Raw genomic sequence first — 18,506 nt, forward strand, 5'->3', positions numbered from 1 at the left:
AACCGTGGAGGCGGCTTTGACGTCAGAAGCATGCGCCGCGACGCTCACGTCGCGACGCATTCAACATTTAGTCACTCATTTACTAATATAAAAGATTTTGCATTTTCCATCCACTCCCAAGTGGTTAGGTAACTAAGAATATTTCAACCCTGATGCATGGGATTAAAAGTTCCCCATCATAAAGTACATCATGAGAAAACTCGAATAGCGTTAAATTAATTTATTCGACGGGCAGAAGAATTTTTGCGTCATCCCGCTATCATTCCGATATTAAAGATGATTATCGATTAAATAAAAACGTGGGTGTCATGATGTCATGTTTTAAAGCCAATCGTCGCGGAAAGGCGGCGGACGCAAGCGTCATTCGGATGTTCACAGAAATTGCAGAGAATTTCACCGAATGGAGAGTGACGTCAGAAGACTTGAATGGGTTACCGGGGCAACCATGTTTTGGACGCATTAGGACGATACATGATCGCAGCGTTGTCGTCTCTACATCAATAAAGCACCGATGGGAAACAGTTGTGCATCTCTATTCTAGTTTTTGAGTACGAATTGCAACATGCTACCAATCTCTTTTAGAAAAAGCTGTCGCATTGACCTTAAAATTTGCCAAATTTGTTTAGGAGGTAATTTCTAGTCTAGCGTAGCATCCCTCAGTACCATATGAAACAAGAACCACCCTCGTGTTAGACCTTAGTAGTAACATTCTTTCCAATACCAATTTGCACACCACGATATGATCATTTGTTAACAAATAAGGGTCTAGAAAATCATCTGAATCGTCACCCCTTGAAATCCTGCTTCTTAGTCAAAGAAGTATCAGTATTTAAATGTAATTTCTCTATTTTTATCCACTGGCGAATCCCAACTTAACCCTTTCTGCCAAGTCTCCCGAAGCAACAATTTAGTAACTAATGTAGTAAAACTAATTGGATCAAATAACGGGGGTTCCAGAACTAACGTTTCCAGGAAAAAATTCCCGAAGTTTTTTTCTCAACGGTTTTATATGTATTTTGAACCGCTGAATCCGAATTTTCACTTTGCTAACACGCCAGAGGTGAGCTAACTGCGGCAGCCGTAAAAATAGCAAATTATTTGCGGCATTTTTACATTTTCGCCAATAACTCAAAAACGGTACGTTTTAAAAGAAAAACTATTCTATACAAAATTGTAGTCCACAAAATTTTATACATTATATATGTAACAACCAAATCTGTAGGACCAACCAGACCGCCGCCAGCGGCCGCGCCAAAACGCCTACTTTTCGTGCAACTATTGGGAAATGCAAAAATAGTGCTCCGACATATCTATTTAATATAATTTTTCATTTTTTATCAAGTGGTGATATTGGTTTTTCATTTACATGGGTGCCTGAAAAGTCACATGTGCTAACCGCAAAAGCCGCAAATGCGGCAAAAGCATCAAAGTGAAAAAAGACAACAAACAAGTGGGTATAGTTGAATTTCAGTAAAATTCAACGTACAATCAGAATATCTCATTGGCACCGTTACCGCAGTTGCACAACCGCAGTTTGGCATTGCTGCGATTACCGCAGTTCAGTGTTACCAACCTATATGTATTTAATGGTTGACGAAATGAAATGATAGACACAAATATAAAATGAAATGCTCACAAGTTTTTTTTATTGTTTAAGAAATGACAGTAAATTTGAAAAAAGTCTACATGTAAAATAATTTCCACTCTTTTATTTCCCCATCTTTCCTTCGACTCTTTCCTCGTTTTACCAAATAACACTCTACTTCTTCGTTTTTCATCACTTTACTACACCTTCTTTCTTCTTTTGACTCGGGACGGGCCAGTCTGAGAGTCTTCGTAAGGACCCGGCTGTGGGTTTGTGGATGGACCTGGTTCGCGGTCTGTGGATGCAGTGGACTGGTCCACTACTGCATCGGGTACTGAGTACTCCATATCAGAGTTTTGAACAGAATAGTCCGACGCGCCGGCAACCGCAGTTCCCCGTACAGCCCTTCTTGCACGAGCATGCTACCAAAGAGAGCAGGGTATCTGGGGTTGGGCTTTTGAGGGTGGTAATAGGAACCAATGAGTTGCCAGCTTTCCGCCAGCCCCACTCTTCGGGTGACAATTTCTTCCTAGCCTTGCTAAACTTGGTAGAACGTCCTGAAGGAATGTTGACTAGCTGCGGCTTCTGTTGGCGGAAGAGAAGCTATGTTACCAGTGACCTTGTAGGCTGCAGTTACATAGCTCTTGAACCGCAGTTTATCAAGAGTGGTTGTTCCCACCATACAATACCACCAGAAATGTCTCCCCTACTTCAGTGATGAAAAAGGAAGGAGTAGAGTGTTATTTGGTAAAACGAGGAAAGAGTCGAAGGAAAGATGGGGAAATAAAAGAGTGGAAATTATTTTACATGTAGACATTTTTCAAATTTACTGTCATTTCTTAAACAATAAAAAAAGCTTTTGAGCATTTCATTTTATATTTGTGTCTCAATTCATTTCGTCAACCATTAAATATAGGTTGGTAACACTGAATAGCGGTAATCGCAGCAATGCCAAACTGCGGTTGTGCAACTGCGGTAACGGTGCCAATGAGATATTCTGATTGTAAGTGAATTTCTAGTGAAATTCAACTATACTCACTTGTTTGTTGTTGTTTTTTCACTTTGATGCTTTTGCCGCATTTTCGGCTTTTGCGGTTAGCACATGTGACTTTTCAAAGTTACCCATGTAAATGAAAAACCAATATCACCACTTCATAAGAAATGAAAAATTATATTAAATAGATATGTCGGAGCACTATTTTTGCATTTTCTAAAAGTTGCACGAAAAGTAGGCGTTTTGGCGCGGCCGCTGGCGGCGGTCTGGTTGGTCCTACAGATTTGGTTGTTACATGTTAAATGTATAAAATTTTGTGGACTACAATTTTGTACAGAATAGTTTTTCTTTTAAAACGTACCGTTTTTGAGTTATAGGCGAAAATTTAAAAATGCCGCAAATAATTTGCGGTTTTTTGCGGCTGCCGCAGTTAGCTCACCTCTGGCGTGTTAGCAAAGTGAAAATTCGGATTCAGCGGTTCAACATACATATAAAACCTTTGAGAAAAAAACTTCGGGAATTTTTTCTTGAGAAAATCCTCATATGATTGAGCTAATATACGTTACGCCATAGAGAGAGAATGATTGTCTTGGTTACCGGTTGTATATCTTTTATTTCATCAATCCCTCGTAAAGATTCCTTAAAAAAAACTGTCAGGTAACCTTTTAATTGTCTCTATGGAGAATAATCCATAGTTGGATTCTTGACATTCCTTCAGACTCTGCAGCTCCCAAAAAAAAATGGACTGCAATTCACCCCAAACACCACTCGGCGATGATGATATATGGTCTCACTTTTGATCGCAAGTTTCAATAGTTTTCTTACGTAAACTTCAATCAGTAATTGCTCTCTACCAAAACGTGACCTCAAAGATTCGATAGCCTTATTGTAGTTGGCCACTCGTCTGAGGAAATTCTCTTGCTCCAGTTCTCGAAGTAATTGCTTACAACAAATCTTGGAACTGGTCCTCAGGTGCAATAAATTGATCTTCGTGAATCTTCAGGAACCGAGACCAAAACGGCAGCCATTCACGTATCTCGCCTCCAACTTTCTTGTAGTCGATGGCCGGTAGATTAAATTTCCTCGGCATGGTGGGTCTATTAAAAAGTAGACGATTGGGTTATTGATGTACTCTTCATAGACACTTTCCGAGTTAAACTTCGAACAAAAACGTATGAACGTATATCTTAAATGGGTGGTTAAGTTTAAAAAACATCAGTTTATTAATAATAACAGAGACGCCTTTATGAAGTTTGGTACCTACATGTCTCCTATGCATCAAGATGCATTTTCTGATGTGCAAAAGTAGTTTTTATTTTCTCTACCAATGGCGTCCGTGCGGCTTTTGCATTGAATATTTTTGAAGAAAAAAAGACTACGCCACTGCTTTCTCTTAAAATAAAAATTATTTTTTAAATCCTCATTCATTTTCGAGCAATTTGATTTTCTGGTTTTTCTTTGTCCGACGCATGGTTTTCGCTTATTTTTAGGAAATTAATCCTGAAACGATCCAAAACGATTTTTATTTTTTTAAGAGAAAACCATGCGTCGGAAAAAGAAAAACCAGAAGATCAAATTTGCTCAAAAATGAATGAAGATTCAAAAAATAACTTTTATTTTAAGAGGAAGCAGTGGCGTAGTATTTTTTCTTCAGAAATATTCAATGCAAAAGCCGTACGGACGCCACTGGTAGAATAAAAACATTCAGAAAATGAATCTTAATGCATAGAATACATGTACCAAATTTCATTAAGATGTCTACAATATTATCTGTTATTATTAAAAAACTGATTTTTTTTAACTTTACCACCCTGAATCACAAAAATGAAAACGTCTAGGACATACGTTCATAGGAAGTTTTTTTCTTAAAATGGTCCAAAAATCACCCCCTTAAATATTAGCATGTCTTTAAGGAACACCCTGTATATCTATGTTCAGGCGACGAAGATGATTTTCTTTGTCTTGAAGTAATGCCCATGCAGGGACGGACCTAGACAAAAAAATTGGGGGGGCAAACATGACATTTTGCCAACTCAACTGTAAAAATTTCCAACTCAAACGGGTAGTATCTATTAAGTATTAAGTAGTATTTCCAAGTCTAATAAATCAAATCATGTAGAAAATGTAGGATATCAGTATTCGGTCTCTAATACTAATTAAAAGCATTACCAAAATACCAACCTTGTGTTGAAGAAAAAGGAAGTGACGTTCCTATTAGAGAGTCCTTTTTTATAGGTTTTGCCATAATTCCGCATTCCTTCAATAGTCGATTTATTACATTTACGATACTTTCGCGGCTTCGCCAACTGGTAATGAAAATTACCAACTCTTGTCAAAATTGCCAACTAGTTAGGTATTGGAGGGGCAACCTGCCCCCCCCCTTGCCCCCCCCCCCCATAGGTCCGTCACTGTGCCCATGTAACTTCAATCTCGCCATCAACCGGTTGAGGAACAGTTGGCTGGCTTGGCAAATAATTAGCGGTTTTCATAAATAAAGCACGCCTAAGCTTACGTTGGTGTCCTGTCACGGTCGCCAAAATGTTTCGAATTCTCTAGGAACACCACCCTTGAACCGCTCTTGTCAATTGAAAGATGTTTAACCACACGTTAGTAAGGGGGTAGGTAAAAATGCAACGTCTGTGAAGAACCCATCCCCACCTCCATATTTCGTATCTAATAAGGAAGACACTTTTTTCTTCAGTTCCTGCAGATCTACACTACATCAGAAAGCTTTTAGTGAAAATTTGAAGTCTCTATAGCTATTGTAATTGCTGAGATCTCATCCGGACAGCCGGCCAGCGAGCCATAACGAATATAAAAATAAAAAGTAGGTACCTAGTAAATGCATAATTTTTACGGGTCTAGATGTGTTCGTAATAAAGATGATTGAGGAAACGGGTCAGGTATAACCGAAAACCTCACACAACCAAAGCGTAAATTAACTACCTCGAATTCAGTTTAAAGTACCTATACCTATATGATGGAATCAGAATCCAATTTTCATCGCTAAATTATGCAAGTCCAATAATACGACAGAATAATAATTTTGAAACCATTCGGATGGCGGTGGCCCGACAAAATCCAAATTTCCAACTTACTTTAGATACAAAATTCTAATTTTTTGTACAAAAAATCCAATATGCACCGTGGTGCACAGGAAGATACTGAAGCTAAACACCCTGAACTTCGTGATTGTTTCCACCCTAGCCAAAGCCAAAATCGTGTGCAAATGGTACAAACTGAATACACGTTTAATTCAGCCATTAAAAAACACCACCGTGGTTTAGTGTTCCTACTTTCTTTGGTTGCCACTGTGCGTGCTTCATTATATTTTTTCAACATTTTCGGTTTATAAATTTGAAAGCTATGACGTCAAGTTGAAACTTTGACAATTTGCTTCCGACGTAATTTTGCAGTAAACTTGAACCGCTTGATTCACTTTCTATAAGCTTCTCACTCTAGGAGCTGTACCGAAGATGTTTGTTGCGTCCTTCATTTTGAAGAAGAAATCATGTCGCGCCACGATCAAAAGCATGGATTCCAAATTAACTGGATTTTTACCGTTTTATTTGGATTTGGATAAACTTAATAATAATTTACAAAATGTATCCCCAAATGCTTGGAATATGGATTTCTTGTCGCTCCCTAAGAAATTGGTAGGGGCAGCTAAACCCCCACGAACACGATATATATTGGTGAAAACACAGCAATTGCTTCTCTTTCTAATAAAATTTTTTTTTACCTAATTATCGCAAAGTGCAAGAGTATTCTTTGATTATAGTAAACTTATTACGTTCGTGCATATTTATAGGTTTAATTAAATTACAAGCTTCAGTTTACTATCTCCTGATTATTTTCCTTGTCAGCATTCCTTTTGGTTTTCTAAATATCCTATGATTCATTTTAGTGTTTACCTGAGTGCGCACATGACACGTTCTTGCGGAAACTTTTGTGGGTGCATTTAGTGAATTTGTATCACAAGTGTCAGTACAGTATATGTATTAGGTAAGTGTTGTTTTTTGAAACCCTGTATGTACCAGAGGTCCTCAAACGTGGCCCTAAATACCCTCATCAATTGACCCACAGACGAAAAGTTAAGTGTGGCCCACTAAGGCGCATTTTCCTAATCGAGAACTCTCGCCGTAGTCCCCAAGAAAAAAGAACACGATGCCCTTTGTCGATCAATAACAAGAATGCTTATATAGCAAACTGGAGTGTTCACGAGTGCTGCTTAATGTTCTCGAACATTCTAGAACAAAACACATCATATTTCACGGAAAGATTGCGTTACATCCGCATTCGCTCTTTATCGCTGATGACTAATCTTTCGTGGTGCCTCGATGTCTATAGGGGTTTCTGGAATATTCGCTAATGCAATGTAACTCTACATGAAAAATGTTTTCCCCAAGAATAATAACAAAACATCGCATGTGTCTTGATGAAAATTATGAGAAAGTCATGGACTGTGTGGAATCAAGATATGAACTTGCAAATTGAATACAACGGGCGTGAGTTGCTTAAGTTTGTATTAAATGGTCACCTTATTGCGCAACAGAAATTTGAGTTGCCAAAATTGTACGATCCAATAGAAACGCAAGTGAGGTATCTCTTGGAGACTTTCCTCAGGTAAGCCAACATCAATCGCGTAAGTGCCGAATGTGTTTAAAATGTGTCGTTTGTGGTAAGTGAAAGTTTGGCTTTGTGTATCTGCATCTGTGGCTCGCTTGGTGGAAAAAAGGTAACAGAAAGCAGCAGGTAACGAAAAGGAAATTATGCATCAAGATACTGCATTGACGAACCAGAGTAATACACGTTTTGCACCAGACGTATTTTAGCAGTAGGTAATGGATGGAGGTAGTCATCGAAGCTACTATTCCTAAGAGACCATACAAAAATTATCCATGAGTTTCTATGTGGGCGAATATTCTAGAAATCCAGAGAGACATCGGGTTGCCACCAGACGCCATCAAGTCTATCGATAGTCACGTGCAATAAGGGATAAAGACGGATGTGACGCGTTCTTTTTGGGAAATCTAATCTGCTTATTCGCTGGAAAATGTCGTGATTGTTCTAGGAACTGTCCGTTTACTATACAGGGTGTTTACGGTCTTCTCTGTATCCTTTTAAGGGGCGGCAGTACAGCTCAAAAGGAGTCGACAAACCCCAAAACACCTTAGTAAAAAATAATTTAAGTGAACAATGTTGATTAAGCAGTAGATTGCTAGATTTGTACACAGATTAATCGTTTAATGTATAAAAAATAAAACAATCTCGCTTATTAAATAACTTTTACTAAGGTGTTTTGGAGTTTGTCGACTCCTTTTGAGCTGTACTGCCGCCCCTAAAAGGATACAGAGAAGACAGTAAACCAAATTGAAGAGTGTTTAATAGCAGTTCCAATACCGATGCCGAAGTGAGTATTAGTGAAATTCGCGCTCGTATGTGAAAAATTTATGTTATAAATTGTGCCCAATTACGCGCATTTTCTCTGTCCGTCCGTCCGTTCGTAACTACTCTTGCAGTTTTCAAGATATTTGGCGCCCGAGTAAAGAAAAATCTTGACGATTGATATGCACAGGCTGCAAAATATCAACTGTCTTATTTATTAACATATTTTTTTAATTTATTTATTGTCCCTCTTGTTCTGGACCCTGAACCGGCTTTCGCCCAATTACAGAGTAACCCACATAATGCTTTTTAGAAGTGCCCCTGCAGAGGATCTTAAGTTGTTCTATACTACTCGGTACCTTACGAATTCGGAAAACCGCAGGAAAACCAAATTCGGCGTAACCGGCAGAATAACAAAAATGCCAAACAAAAGCCGTAGGACCGAGTGCTCGCAGCGACCGGGTCATGATGCATGGGCCTATTGCGCTCAAAAGCATTTTCCAAAAAAATATGATGGAAATCGAGGTGGAAATGGTAAGGGTTCTAATCTTTTTGGGGGAAAATATACAGTGTTATTCATTTAGAAGTAGACGTAGGGATTTCCTATGTCTACTTTTAAATGACAAAAACTCTTCTGAAAGACGCCTAATTTTATGCAATCAAAATAACATGCGCACGCATTCTGCACTGTCATTCTGAATGTTAAATAAAAGCGACAGCGACAGCTTTTAGGATATGATGAAGAGATATTAAATTGGGCCGCTATTTCCCTTAAGTTTCTTATGGGATTGTCTTCCACAAAAATGAAAATGGTCAGTTTCATATCCTCGCTTAAAATCACTAATCTAAACAGAAAATAAGTCTTACGTTTCTGAAACTGATACCGGTACTATATTGATTGACAATGTCCACTTTTTCTTCAGTTGACTACATCGTACACGAATAAAAATAAAAATACGGAAAGCAAAGCAATAATATTCTTAGATCATAATATTCCAATTAATTAATATGACAGTCAGATCGTCATTTGTTTTAAGAAATTATTTTGGTTGCATAGAATTAGGCGTCCTTCAGAAGAGTTTTTGTCATTTAAAAGTATATAATTATAGGGAAAACAATAGACACAAATCCCTATGTCTACTTCTAAATGAATATCACAGTAGAACCGGGACTTATGCTGAAGGTCTCTTATGATAGTTTTAGCGAAACCCTTAGCACTTCACATCATCATAAGACTTCACAAGGGTACGGAATAACCCCCCCCCCTCCCCAAGACCACCCGGTGGACGTTCTACCTCAAAACAATCACCGTTCGGTACAGGGAACCGCTCTTTATCGACAATTCAATTTGATTCGTTTAATGGGATTGTGAATCGAGTAAATATACGGCCTGAAAGGTACCTACTGGTCTGCTGACATCTAGTAAAGAGATTTTTTTGAACTTGATGTATCTGAATTTGGAGAAGGCTGACTTGTCTTGGATCTCTATTGCAAATAAATATTTCTGAAAGATTTATGGTGCTTCTTGTTCTTGACCGTATTTAGATTTTAGAGTATGTTTCCAGCCTTTAAAAATAATGACTTAAATATTAGATACTAAAGCTAAACCCAGTCATTGAATTTCATTCAATTGTTCAGCGAGAACTCTCACTCAACGATTCAATGACCCATCAGTGGAAGATCCAGGTGGTCCTTCCATATTTTATGACTTTAGTAATTTTATAAATCACACATGCGCTATACAAATAATCCAAAGAGTGTCTTTCGCATTCCTCTGAAGAATTCCGATAATATCAAAGAGTATCTAATAATATGTAACAAGTTAAAAATAAGTAATCGTGAACGATTTACAAAAAGCGCATTTCCGCTTGCATTCCTTTGCCATTTCTAGGATGAAACTTCTGTTAAAATTTCGTAAAAATTCGGCCACAAATAAGAACTGCCTACTTCAATTTCAGTTTATAAGAAGAATCATACCTTAACATTTCAGTAGGTTTGGTTCACAAATGGCGAATGTGGGTCTGGGCATGCGCAGTATTTGTTTGGCGTGTTTTTAGTCGGATCGGATTGCGCATGCGCCAAATAAATTATTTCATTCGGCATTATTCGAGATGCCTACATACAAAATTTCATTTAAATATCTTAACAAATAAAAAAATTCATACGCAAACACAAAAGTTATCGTGCACACGGACGGATAGACATACAAGCAGACAGAAATATAGTACAAACTCGAGGATCGTTAATAAACGGCAAAAGTGTAAAATTGTAGTACATACCTATTGCATATGTATAAACAAAATTGATTTTTTACCTTAACATTTAACATTGGAAATGTTTATGGTTTCGTAGGTATATCGTAGTTGGGGTATACAGTTAAGAGTTTTTCATTCAAGCAGAAAAGACACCGGTGTCGCATAAAGTAACGATTGTACCGTACTCGACCGCGATCGGTAGATGACTGAAAAGCCGCGAATACTGTCGATACGGTAAATTTCAATCTAAAATTCTCGCACATGTTACGACGCTTATGATTCAGAAGGGAGACGTTAAGTAATCCGATTGAATAAGAGTTATTTGCGTTTTACATATGGCGTTATACCGTTATCATTTTTAATGTCTTCGATGGCTGCATGGATTGCGAAATCTGTAATTTTTTTCTTAAGCGGCACAGAAAAAATTCCTTCCTTGGTGAAGACCTTAATGAACCAAATAGCGTAAAAAGTAGGACATAGCTCTTAAGATAAAGAACTAGTAGCGGTCGAACGGCCGCAGGGACGGACGGACAAATTGGCCACAATAGCGCAGAGACGGTAGGCAACTTAAAGTACACATCGGTAGTGCCCAGATTAATATATCTTGGGTAGTGCTTTGTGTAAACGTAAACAGATGTCGTCGCTATCGCCATTCGAAAGTGGGAAGTGTTTGTTTCTCTCCATTATTAAAGCGTTTTTAAATCGTTAAAGCAGTTTTACTGTACATTTATTGAAAGTACAGGCCTTATTTATTTAAAAAAAGTACGTAAATAATTATATTGAGATATGTAGTTAACAATATCGCTAATTAACTATTAATTCTTATTCAATAATTCCCAGATAGAAGCCAATCTTTCTATTAGCTTTTGTTTATTGTTTGTTATTCAGCAATGTTTTAGTGTAGTAATAAGGTTGCATTGTACTCAGGCAAGCCCAAGTGAATCTGTTCACGATGGAACCAACCGACGGACAACAATACAACCTAAAATGGACAAACCATACGAATAATATCTTGGAAATGTTCTCACAGCAGTTGTTGAACGGTATGTTAGTGGATGTAACTCTCTTTTGCGAAGGGCAGTACATTCGGGCGCACAAGATGGTCTTATCGGCATGCAGTCCCTATTTTCAGGTACGCGAGTGTAAACGTTAACGGCGATAATCTTTCCCTTTTCTTAGGACTTGTTTCGGTTTCACACTGTTGACCATCCTGTTATAATCATGAACGGGGCACGGTTTATTGCAGTTAAACAAATGGTGGACTTTATGTATCAGGGTGAAATAAAGGTGTCCGATGCCGATCTCGATCACTTACTAACGATAGCGGAAAATCTCCAAATTAAGGGATTATGCAAAATTCGTAGGGAAGGGGGTGAAGGAGAAGCCGAAGCACTTAAGCCGGAAGAGACACCGAAAAAACGTAAACGAAGAAAATTGTCACAGTCTCCAGTAAGTAACATGCATGTTGACCGTTACTTTATTAAATAACGTCTGTTACAGGGAAGCGCAATTGATGATCTGCAAACAAATGGCGATTATAGTTCAAACGTAAGATATTAAGGTGTTTGATCTCGCATAGCTAACATTACTATTGTAGCAAAGCCTGGAATCGCCGACTGACGACGGTCCGGAGTATAAAAATTATGCAGTGACATCCGCTATGAAAATTACACGACCAAAGAATGCTTTCATGATCTTTTCAGGTGAATGGAGGAGAAAACTGCAGTTGCAGCATCAAGGTGAATTTTAGTGTGGTTGAATTTACCATTAACACAGCTCGTTTACATTGTAAATTGTACAGAATTTCAGCTAGGGTAATCGCACACTTGTACTGTGCTATGGCATTGCTTTATCCTCTCTCTTAGAATTGTTATTAACAATTTTGTACCAAAGATTACAAAAAATGTAGTACTACAAGTACCTACAATGCGATCAAAAATGAGTTGCTGTCAAGTCACCTTTGGAATTTTTGTTTCCATGGGAAATCACACTTAATTTGAACTTCCAAAGGCGACCAGCAACGCTTTTTTGATCGTCCGTTAGAACCCCGAATTAGATTGCAATAATGCAACCTCCTCTCCATAAATGGTTCAGCAGTCCAGGGTGGAAATCACACTTAATTTGAACTTCCAAAGGCGACTTGACAGCAACGCTTTTTTGATCGTCCGTTAGAACCCTTAAATGATTGCAATAATGCAACCTCCTCTCCTAAATGGTTCAGCAAGGGTGAAGTATGTGACAATTAAGTACTTCCTCTTTCTTAGTCATAAGTGACAATGGAAAGTGGCACCCCTGGCAAAACATTTATAGAATTAAATCCCACTCTGCCAGCGAAGTATCATTAGATATAATTTAATTTTTTTTCTAAACAGATGAGTCAAACAGAGAGATAACAGTCCGTTTAGGAAATATGTGGAAAAACTTTTCAACCGAGCAAAAAGATGAGTACTTTAAGCTTGCAAGACAATTGAAAGATGATCACAGGTTGAAATATCCAGAGTAAGAACGAAATACTTGGCCGAAATGTGTTTTAAGTTTAGTTTTCAGGTACCATCTTGCCAGAGATGCTTTAAAAGGGAAACGTAAAGCTAACAGAAAGTTGAAAAGGAGAAAGGGTTTACCGACAACCGACACCGAAGACAATGATGAGGCTAACGATATTCCCGACGTGCAACCGGAGCCAATAGAACCTAAAAAAGAAGTAGGTGTTTCTCGGTCTGAAACTTAATCCTAATATTTTTGTAGCGTCCCAGTGTAGATGAAAAAGAAGAAGAGCCCGATGAAAATAATTTAGTTATGGCTGACACTCATTCCAACGATTCTACCGCTGAAAACAATGAACATCCGCAAACCTAAGCAAGATATAAGTCACAATGATTCATTTGGAATTATTAAAGTTTATGTATTGTAATGATGTAAGAGATATTTTCTATGTATGGCTGCTATGCGCGGCACTAGAGTCATATATCATTCTTGATGTCGATATTTTTAATCGTGAATATGTAATTTAGGAAATAGTTGGAGAGTATTTAATAAGTTAGAAATAAGGTTTGTCATCACAAAAAGTACTTAATTGATCATTTGTACGTAGATTAACATTTGTCTTGCAAAACTGCTTTCCTTAGCTCTAGAATTCAGAATAAGTAAATTAAATATACTTTAAAATTTCTTACCAAAAATTCTATTTTCGATTATCTTCTATCCTGTAACCAATGTTTAAATTATGAAATGAAGTTATCTCAAGATAAAGTACAGTATTTGACAAAAAAAAGTGATGGAAATAGCATGTGCCAAAATCATAGTAAATTGTATAGTAACAGTAAAATATAAAAATCAACCGTTATAGAAATAAAAACGAATACGAAAAGATTTTTTTGCCAAGTAACATCCCAGAGGAGAATGTTGCATCAAATGACAGTCTAACATTCCATAGCTACTTTGCATAAGATTGTATATTTACAACAACAAAAAATGTGCCAAATTCTTGACAACAGCTTCCTAACTAAAACCAAAAATGTAAGTGTAGAGCGAAAACGTTTCCCACTACAGTTTATTGTTTTCCAATGTAGAATAAGAACATTCAATAAAAACTATAGGTTTCTAAAAAAAAATCAGTTACCCTACACTTGAACCTGAAGGGACAGTTATATGAAAATGTGCATAGCATCATTAAATGGGTCCCTCCATTTGAAGAAGAGTTGATTTATTTCATTTTTTGATACCCCCGCTAGTTTCCGCATTAATCGGCTGTCCCAAAAAAAATGGGACACCCTGGATATAAATTAAGTAAAGGTACGTTTCCTATGAAGCGGCCCAAGAGCTTTTCAGATCTTCCTTTCATGTCTAAGGGTATTGTGTACCTACCATTGGTTCTAATCGTTTTAGCAGGAAATAAGAATACAGACAGACAAACAGACCGACATATCGATTTTGTTTGATTCGGATTCCTGGAGCTTCAACGTGTATTTCCGTAAAAAAAAGCGGGCCATATTTGACCCCCAATGCAATATTCCAGAAATCCCGATAGACTTCGAGGCGCCATGAAAGATTAATCATCGGTCGATCGGTGCGTGACTAAGGAATTCGGAGGCGGTGCGTTTTCCTTCCTTGAAATATAATCCGCTTTCTAGACCTTTCCAGACGTTTCGAAAACCTTCGAGAAAGGGTCCTTTCACTATATAAGCAAATTGAAGCGTGTTTGAGTTCAGTTTCAAGTCCAACGCCGAAGTAATAAATAGTTTGCGCTGTAATAAATTGTCATAAATAATATTTTAGCTTTTCTAAATCAATTAATTTCAAAACTATTAGACATTTATTGTTAATTAATTGTAAATAAATAAATCACGTAATTAAATTTACATCACAATAGAAGATTTAACCGTGTAGACTGTAGCGTACATTTGTAAGTTGTCAGTTTTCCAGTACAAGTTGACATTTTTAGCGCATTTTCCAAAAGCAAAAGGTTTTCCGTTGTGGTTTCTTTCTTATACGGTGTGTAATGCAGCCCAGAGACCAGACGACGAAAGTTTATTTGGGTTGGTCACTTCCTTCCCGAGTTATTACTCATTCAGTGCGGGGGAAATGCGCTTTCGTCACACTGAGAAAAATGATTCAAATAAACAGTTTAATTAACACTATCTTAATTGTGATTAGTACATTTTTTTATTAGAGCCAAATGACTTGGTTAATTGTAGGGAAACAAACAAAAATTCTAAGACAAGTCAATCACGGCACATTTTGTCTTTTTTGGAACAATTATCCTAACAGCGATTCTTTTTACTTGATCTACATAAAGCACAAATAGTAAACTATTTGCCACAAATATACAATATACTGGCAGTAATAACTAATATATTAGCCACTAATACTTGAATATCAAAGATGAATAATTTTTTATTAGTTAAATGCGCAATTGGTTCGTTTTTAATTCAAGAAAGACGCAGTCAGTCATTGTCTTTTCGCATGTCTGCACGTGTTGTAAAACTTAACTTGTGTATGTACAGGGTAGCCAAATAAGAATGCTAGGTACTGTATCTGGGAACCTGTCCTTCGCAGAGGCTTGCGGTAAAAAGATTTATTACTAAAACAGCCACGAGAAAAACCTGGAAAATATTTTTAAGTTTCTACAATGGCCGCAAGGGGGCATAACTGCAATCTGGAATCTAAAAAAGTGATGTTTCTGTGAATTCCGCTATATTAACATAACAAAAAAATGTCCAGTCTTTGAAGTCAATTTCTTATCCTTTACCGTTACTAAGATCCATATTAACCGTAATAACTCGACACATTTAGCGTAATTATACGCGAAATGTATGGCTAATATTTAAATAATAAAGACAAACATGCAGGATAATGATGTCAAATGACGCATCCATCTGCAATTAATACTGTAGCTATTTACCACGAATTACTTAATATTCACTATTATCAGCATATTAGCTACAATGACACACTATAATCACCACCATTCAATATAGACTATATATGGCTAATGCTTACGTAATACGGGCAAATATGTAAGCGAATCGCCTTTAATAAAAGTTTTTATTTGCCCCAAACAATTTATAACAATTAACCCAAATACTTGTGTCAGAAAAATTTGTTTATCGACTAGAAATGAACTGTATTATTGTCCCATATTTTAATATATTTTTTATTTAGGAACAGTGAATATATATTTACCTACCAACAATAAACATTTTTCTCAGTGCAGTCGCAAGTCATTGCCGATACTTTCGCTACGGCCCTGGCAGATCCTTTCATTGAGATATTTAATTGGAATACCATGAAAGATAGAAGCAATTTCTAACGACCCCCCCCCCCCTCAGGTCGCCCATGGATCTCAAAAATTAGTCGCACTTGGCACCACTAAAGGCATGCGTATTCAAAATTCGAGACAAACTGGTTGTGGCATATAAAAGTTACGCACGTATTAATAATTCATAGGGGCTCCACCTTGAGACAAAAAATTTAAACGCCGCCGCCATCTGGTAACTACACCTTCAAGGCATAGGCTAAATCTATTGCAAAAAATTCCAGGTTCCCCTAAAAGTATTTTAAAATCGCAGAAGCGGGTCGGGACGAACGGACGGATAGACAGACGGACTGACAGACATTTTAAAAAATGCGCTAAACATGTTCATACATAAAAAGGATACATTGTTTAAATACTACAAGTAATTACTTCTCTGCTCTGAAAGGCTTCCGATTTTAAATAATAATTTAAAATCTTCTGAAGCTTGCCTCTATTGTGTATTCACTGAAGTGACTATTGCTCATTAACTTTCAGCACCCTGACGTAGTCAAACTAATTAAACAATAGAAAGAGAAATACAAAGATGTCAACAACTCCGGAAGGGGAGAAAGAAAGCTCCAGAAAGAATCCTTAACCTAGAACCATAACCATAGTATATCTATAGGTACCATTGAATTTATAACTATATTTTATTTATAACTATAAATTCAATATCTAGTAGTTCAAATAACTTTGCAACAATCAAAGGCTAAGATTTAAATCTTCATGAAAACTATCTTTGATTTTGAACTTAAAAATATGATTTAAATCTTTTAAAAAGATTTAAATACTTTCGAAAAGATTTAAATCGTTTCCGAGTGATTTAAATCTTTTAGAGACGATTTAAATACATACTAACAAATCCTTTTGGTTTGTTTCAACCTGACTAAGCTAATTAACCCGGGTTTTATTTCGGTAGACGTTTATATGTATTTATTATAAAATCGAGTATACTGAGATTGGCGATGTCTTGGTTTTTTAAAATTTCTTTCGCAAAAAAATACATATTTTAATTTAATAAATAATAACAATAAGATACGGTAGAAATGGTAGGTATATTGATGAACGATGTTGAGAGTTTCGAGCAAGATGATCAGACCAATCAGTTTTATTGAATTTAAATCCTTTACAAACCTTTTGTCACAAAACGATTTAAATCCTTTCACAAAACGATTAAATCATCGGAAAAGATTTAAATGATTACATCATTACATGATTTAAATCTTTATACGTGATTTAAATTAACAAAAGTAGATTTAAACCTTTTTGAATGAATTAAATACATTGAAAGTATCTTAAATACTTTCTAAAAAGATTTAAATCACAAAAAATATTTAAATCTCAAAATGATTTATTATCTAAATACTTTCTTATTGACAAAAGTATCTTTGATTTAAATCATTTGTTAAAATGAATAATGCATCTTTGATCTTTGATTTTAATCGTTTTTTAAACGATTTGTGATAGCTCTGACCCTGGGTGCATAAAAACCAGATGAAAAGCAGATTCAGATTATATCGGTAATAGATTACTTGCAAAACTATCCTCCTACGGTATTCGAGGTATTCCTTTGAAATGGTTAAACAACTTTTTGTGCAACAGGCACCAATACGTCTCATTAACACACACTTCGGAAAGTACCAATAACTTCATAAATTCAAATACTGTGACACTTAATGTAGGCACTCCACAGGGAACAGTTCTGGCTCCAATTTTGTTTATTCTATACACAAATGATCTTATACAACATGCACAGGAAAACGCTGTCATCACCCTATATGCTGATGATACATCTATAATTGTTTCAGACAGAGATAGAAATCGTATCGCAAATAAATGTAATCAGACCATGCGGAATATCAGTAATTGGTTCAGTGAAAACTTCCTTTATTTAAACGAAAATAAAACAAAATTTCTTCAATTCCATAATCGCCACAATACAAATATTCCTTCTATTAATATTTGCATTGATGGCAATCAAGTGAATAAATCCGATGCTGTGAAATTCTTAGGTATAACACTAGACGAAGCCCTAAGCTGGAAACCTCATTGCGAAAACTTAGTGTCACACTTAAACCGTCTTTGTTACCAAATGCGATACTTGAGTAACTATCTTGATCTGAAGCAATTAAAACTCTTTTACCACGCATGTGTGGAATCCAGGCTCAGATATGGAATCTGCTTTTGGGGTTCTTCACATGCTGCTTTCCAGGTTTTTGTAATTCAAAAACGAATAATAAGGTGTATGACTGGTGCCCACAGAACACAATCTTGTAGACAACTGTTCCATCGCCTGTCTATATTACCTTTAGCCTGCGTCTACATGTTTGAAATTTTGAAGTTCATTTACCAAAATAAAATAAATCTAGTCAAAAATAGCAACATTCATCATCACCAAACTAGAATATGCGAACAATATAGAATACCTTTCGGCAGAATAAACATAAACAAAAGCAATGTCTACATCGTTGGTGTAAAAATATTAAACAA

General features: G+C 36.5%; 2 protein-coding genes across 9 annotated transcripts in view; one reads left to right on the forward strand and one right to left on the reverse strand.

The window, feature by feature from the left end:
• Positions 1-18,506, reverse strand: part of LOC116165328 (potassium voltage-gated channel subfamily KQT member 5-like) — a 345,213-nt gene that overhangs the window by 152,582 nt on the left and 174,125 nt on the right. The gene's annotated exons all lie outside the window — the stretch shown is intronic.
• Positions 10,865-13,401, forward strand: LOC116165332 (protein jim lovell-like). Its single transcript, XM_031479679.1, has 8 exons — positions 10,865-10,984; positions 11,150-11,354; positions 11,402-11,671; positions 11,723-11,770; positions 11,820-11,961; positions 12,595-12,721; positions 12,770-12,923; positions 12,968-13,401. The coding sequence occupies exons 2-8, from the start codon at positions 11,175-11,177 to the stop codon at positions 13,076-13,078; spliced, it is 1,032 nt and encodes a 343-aa protein (XP_031335539.1). The 5' UTR covers positions 10,865-10,984; positions 11,150-11,174; the 3' UTR covers positions 13,079-13,401.

Source organism: Photinus pyralis, unplaced genomic scaffold (assembly GCF_008802855.1).
Source record: "Photinus pyralis isolate 1611_PpyrPB1 unplaced genomic scaffold, Ppyr1.3 Ppyr1.4_LG3a, whole genome shotgun sequence".
NCBI classification, from domain to species: Eukaryota; Metazoa; Arthropoda; class Insecta; order Coleoptera; family Lampyridae; genus Photinus; species Photinus pyralis.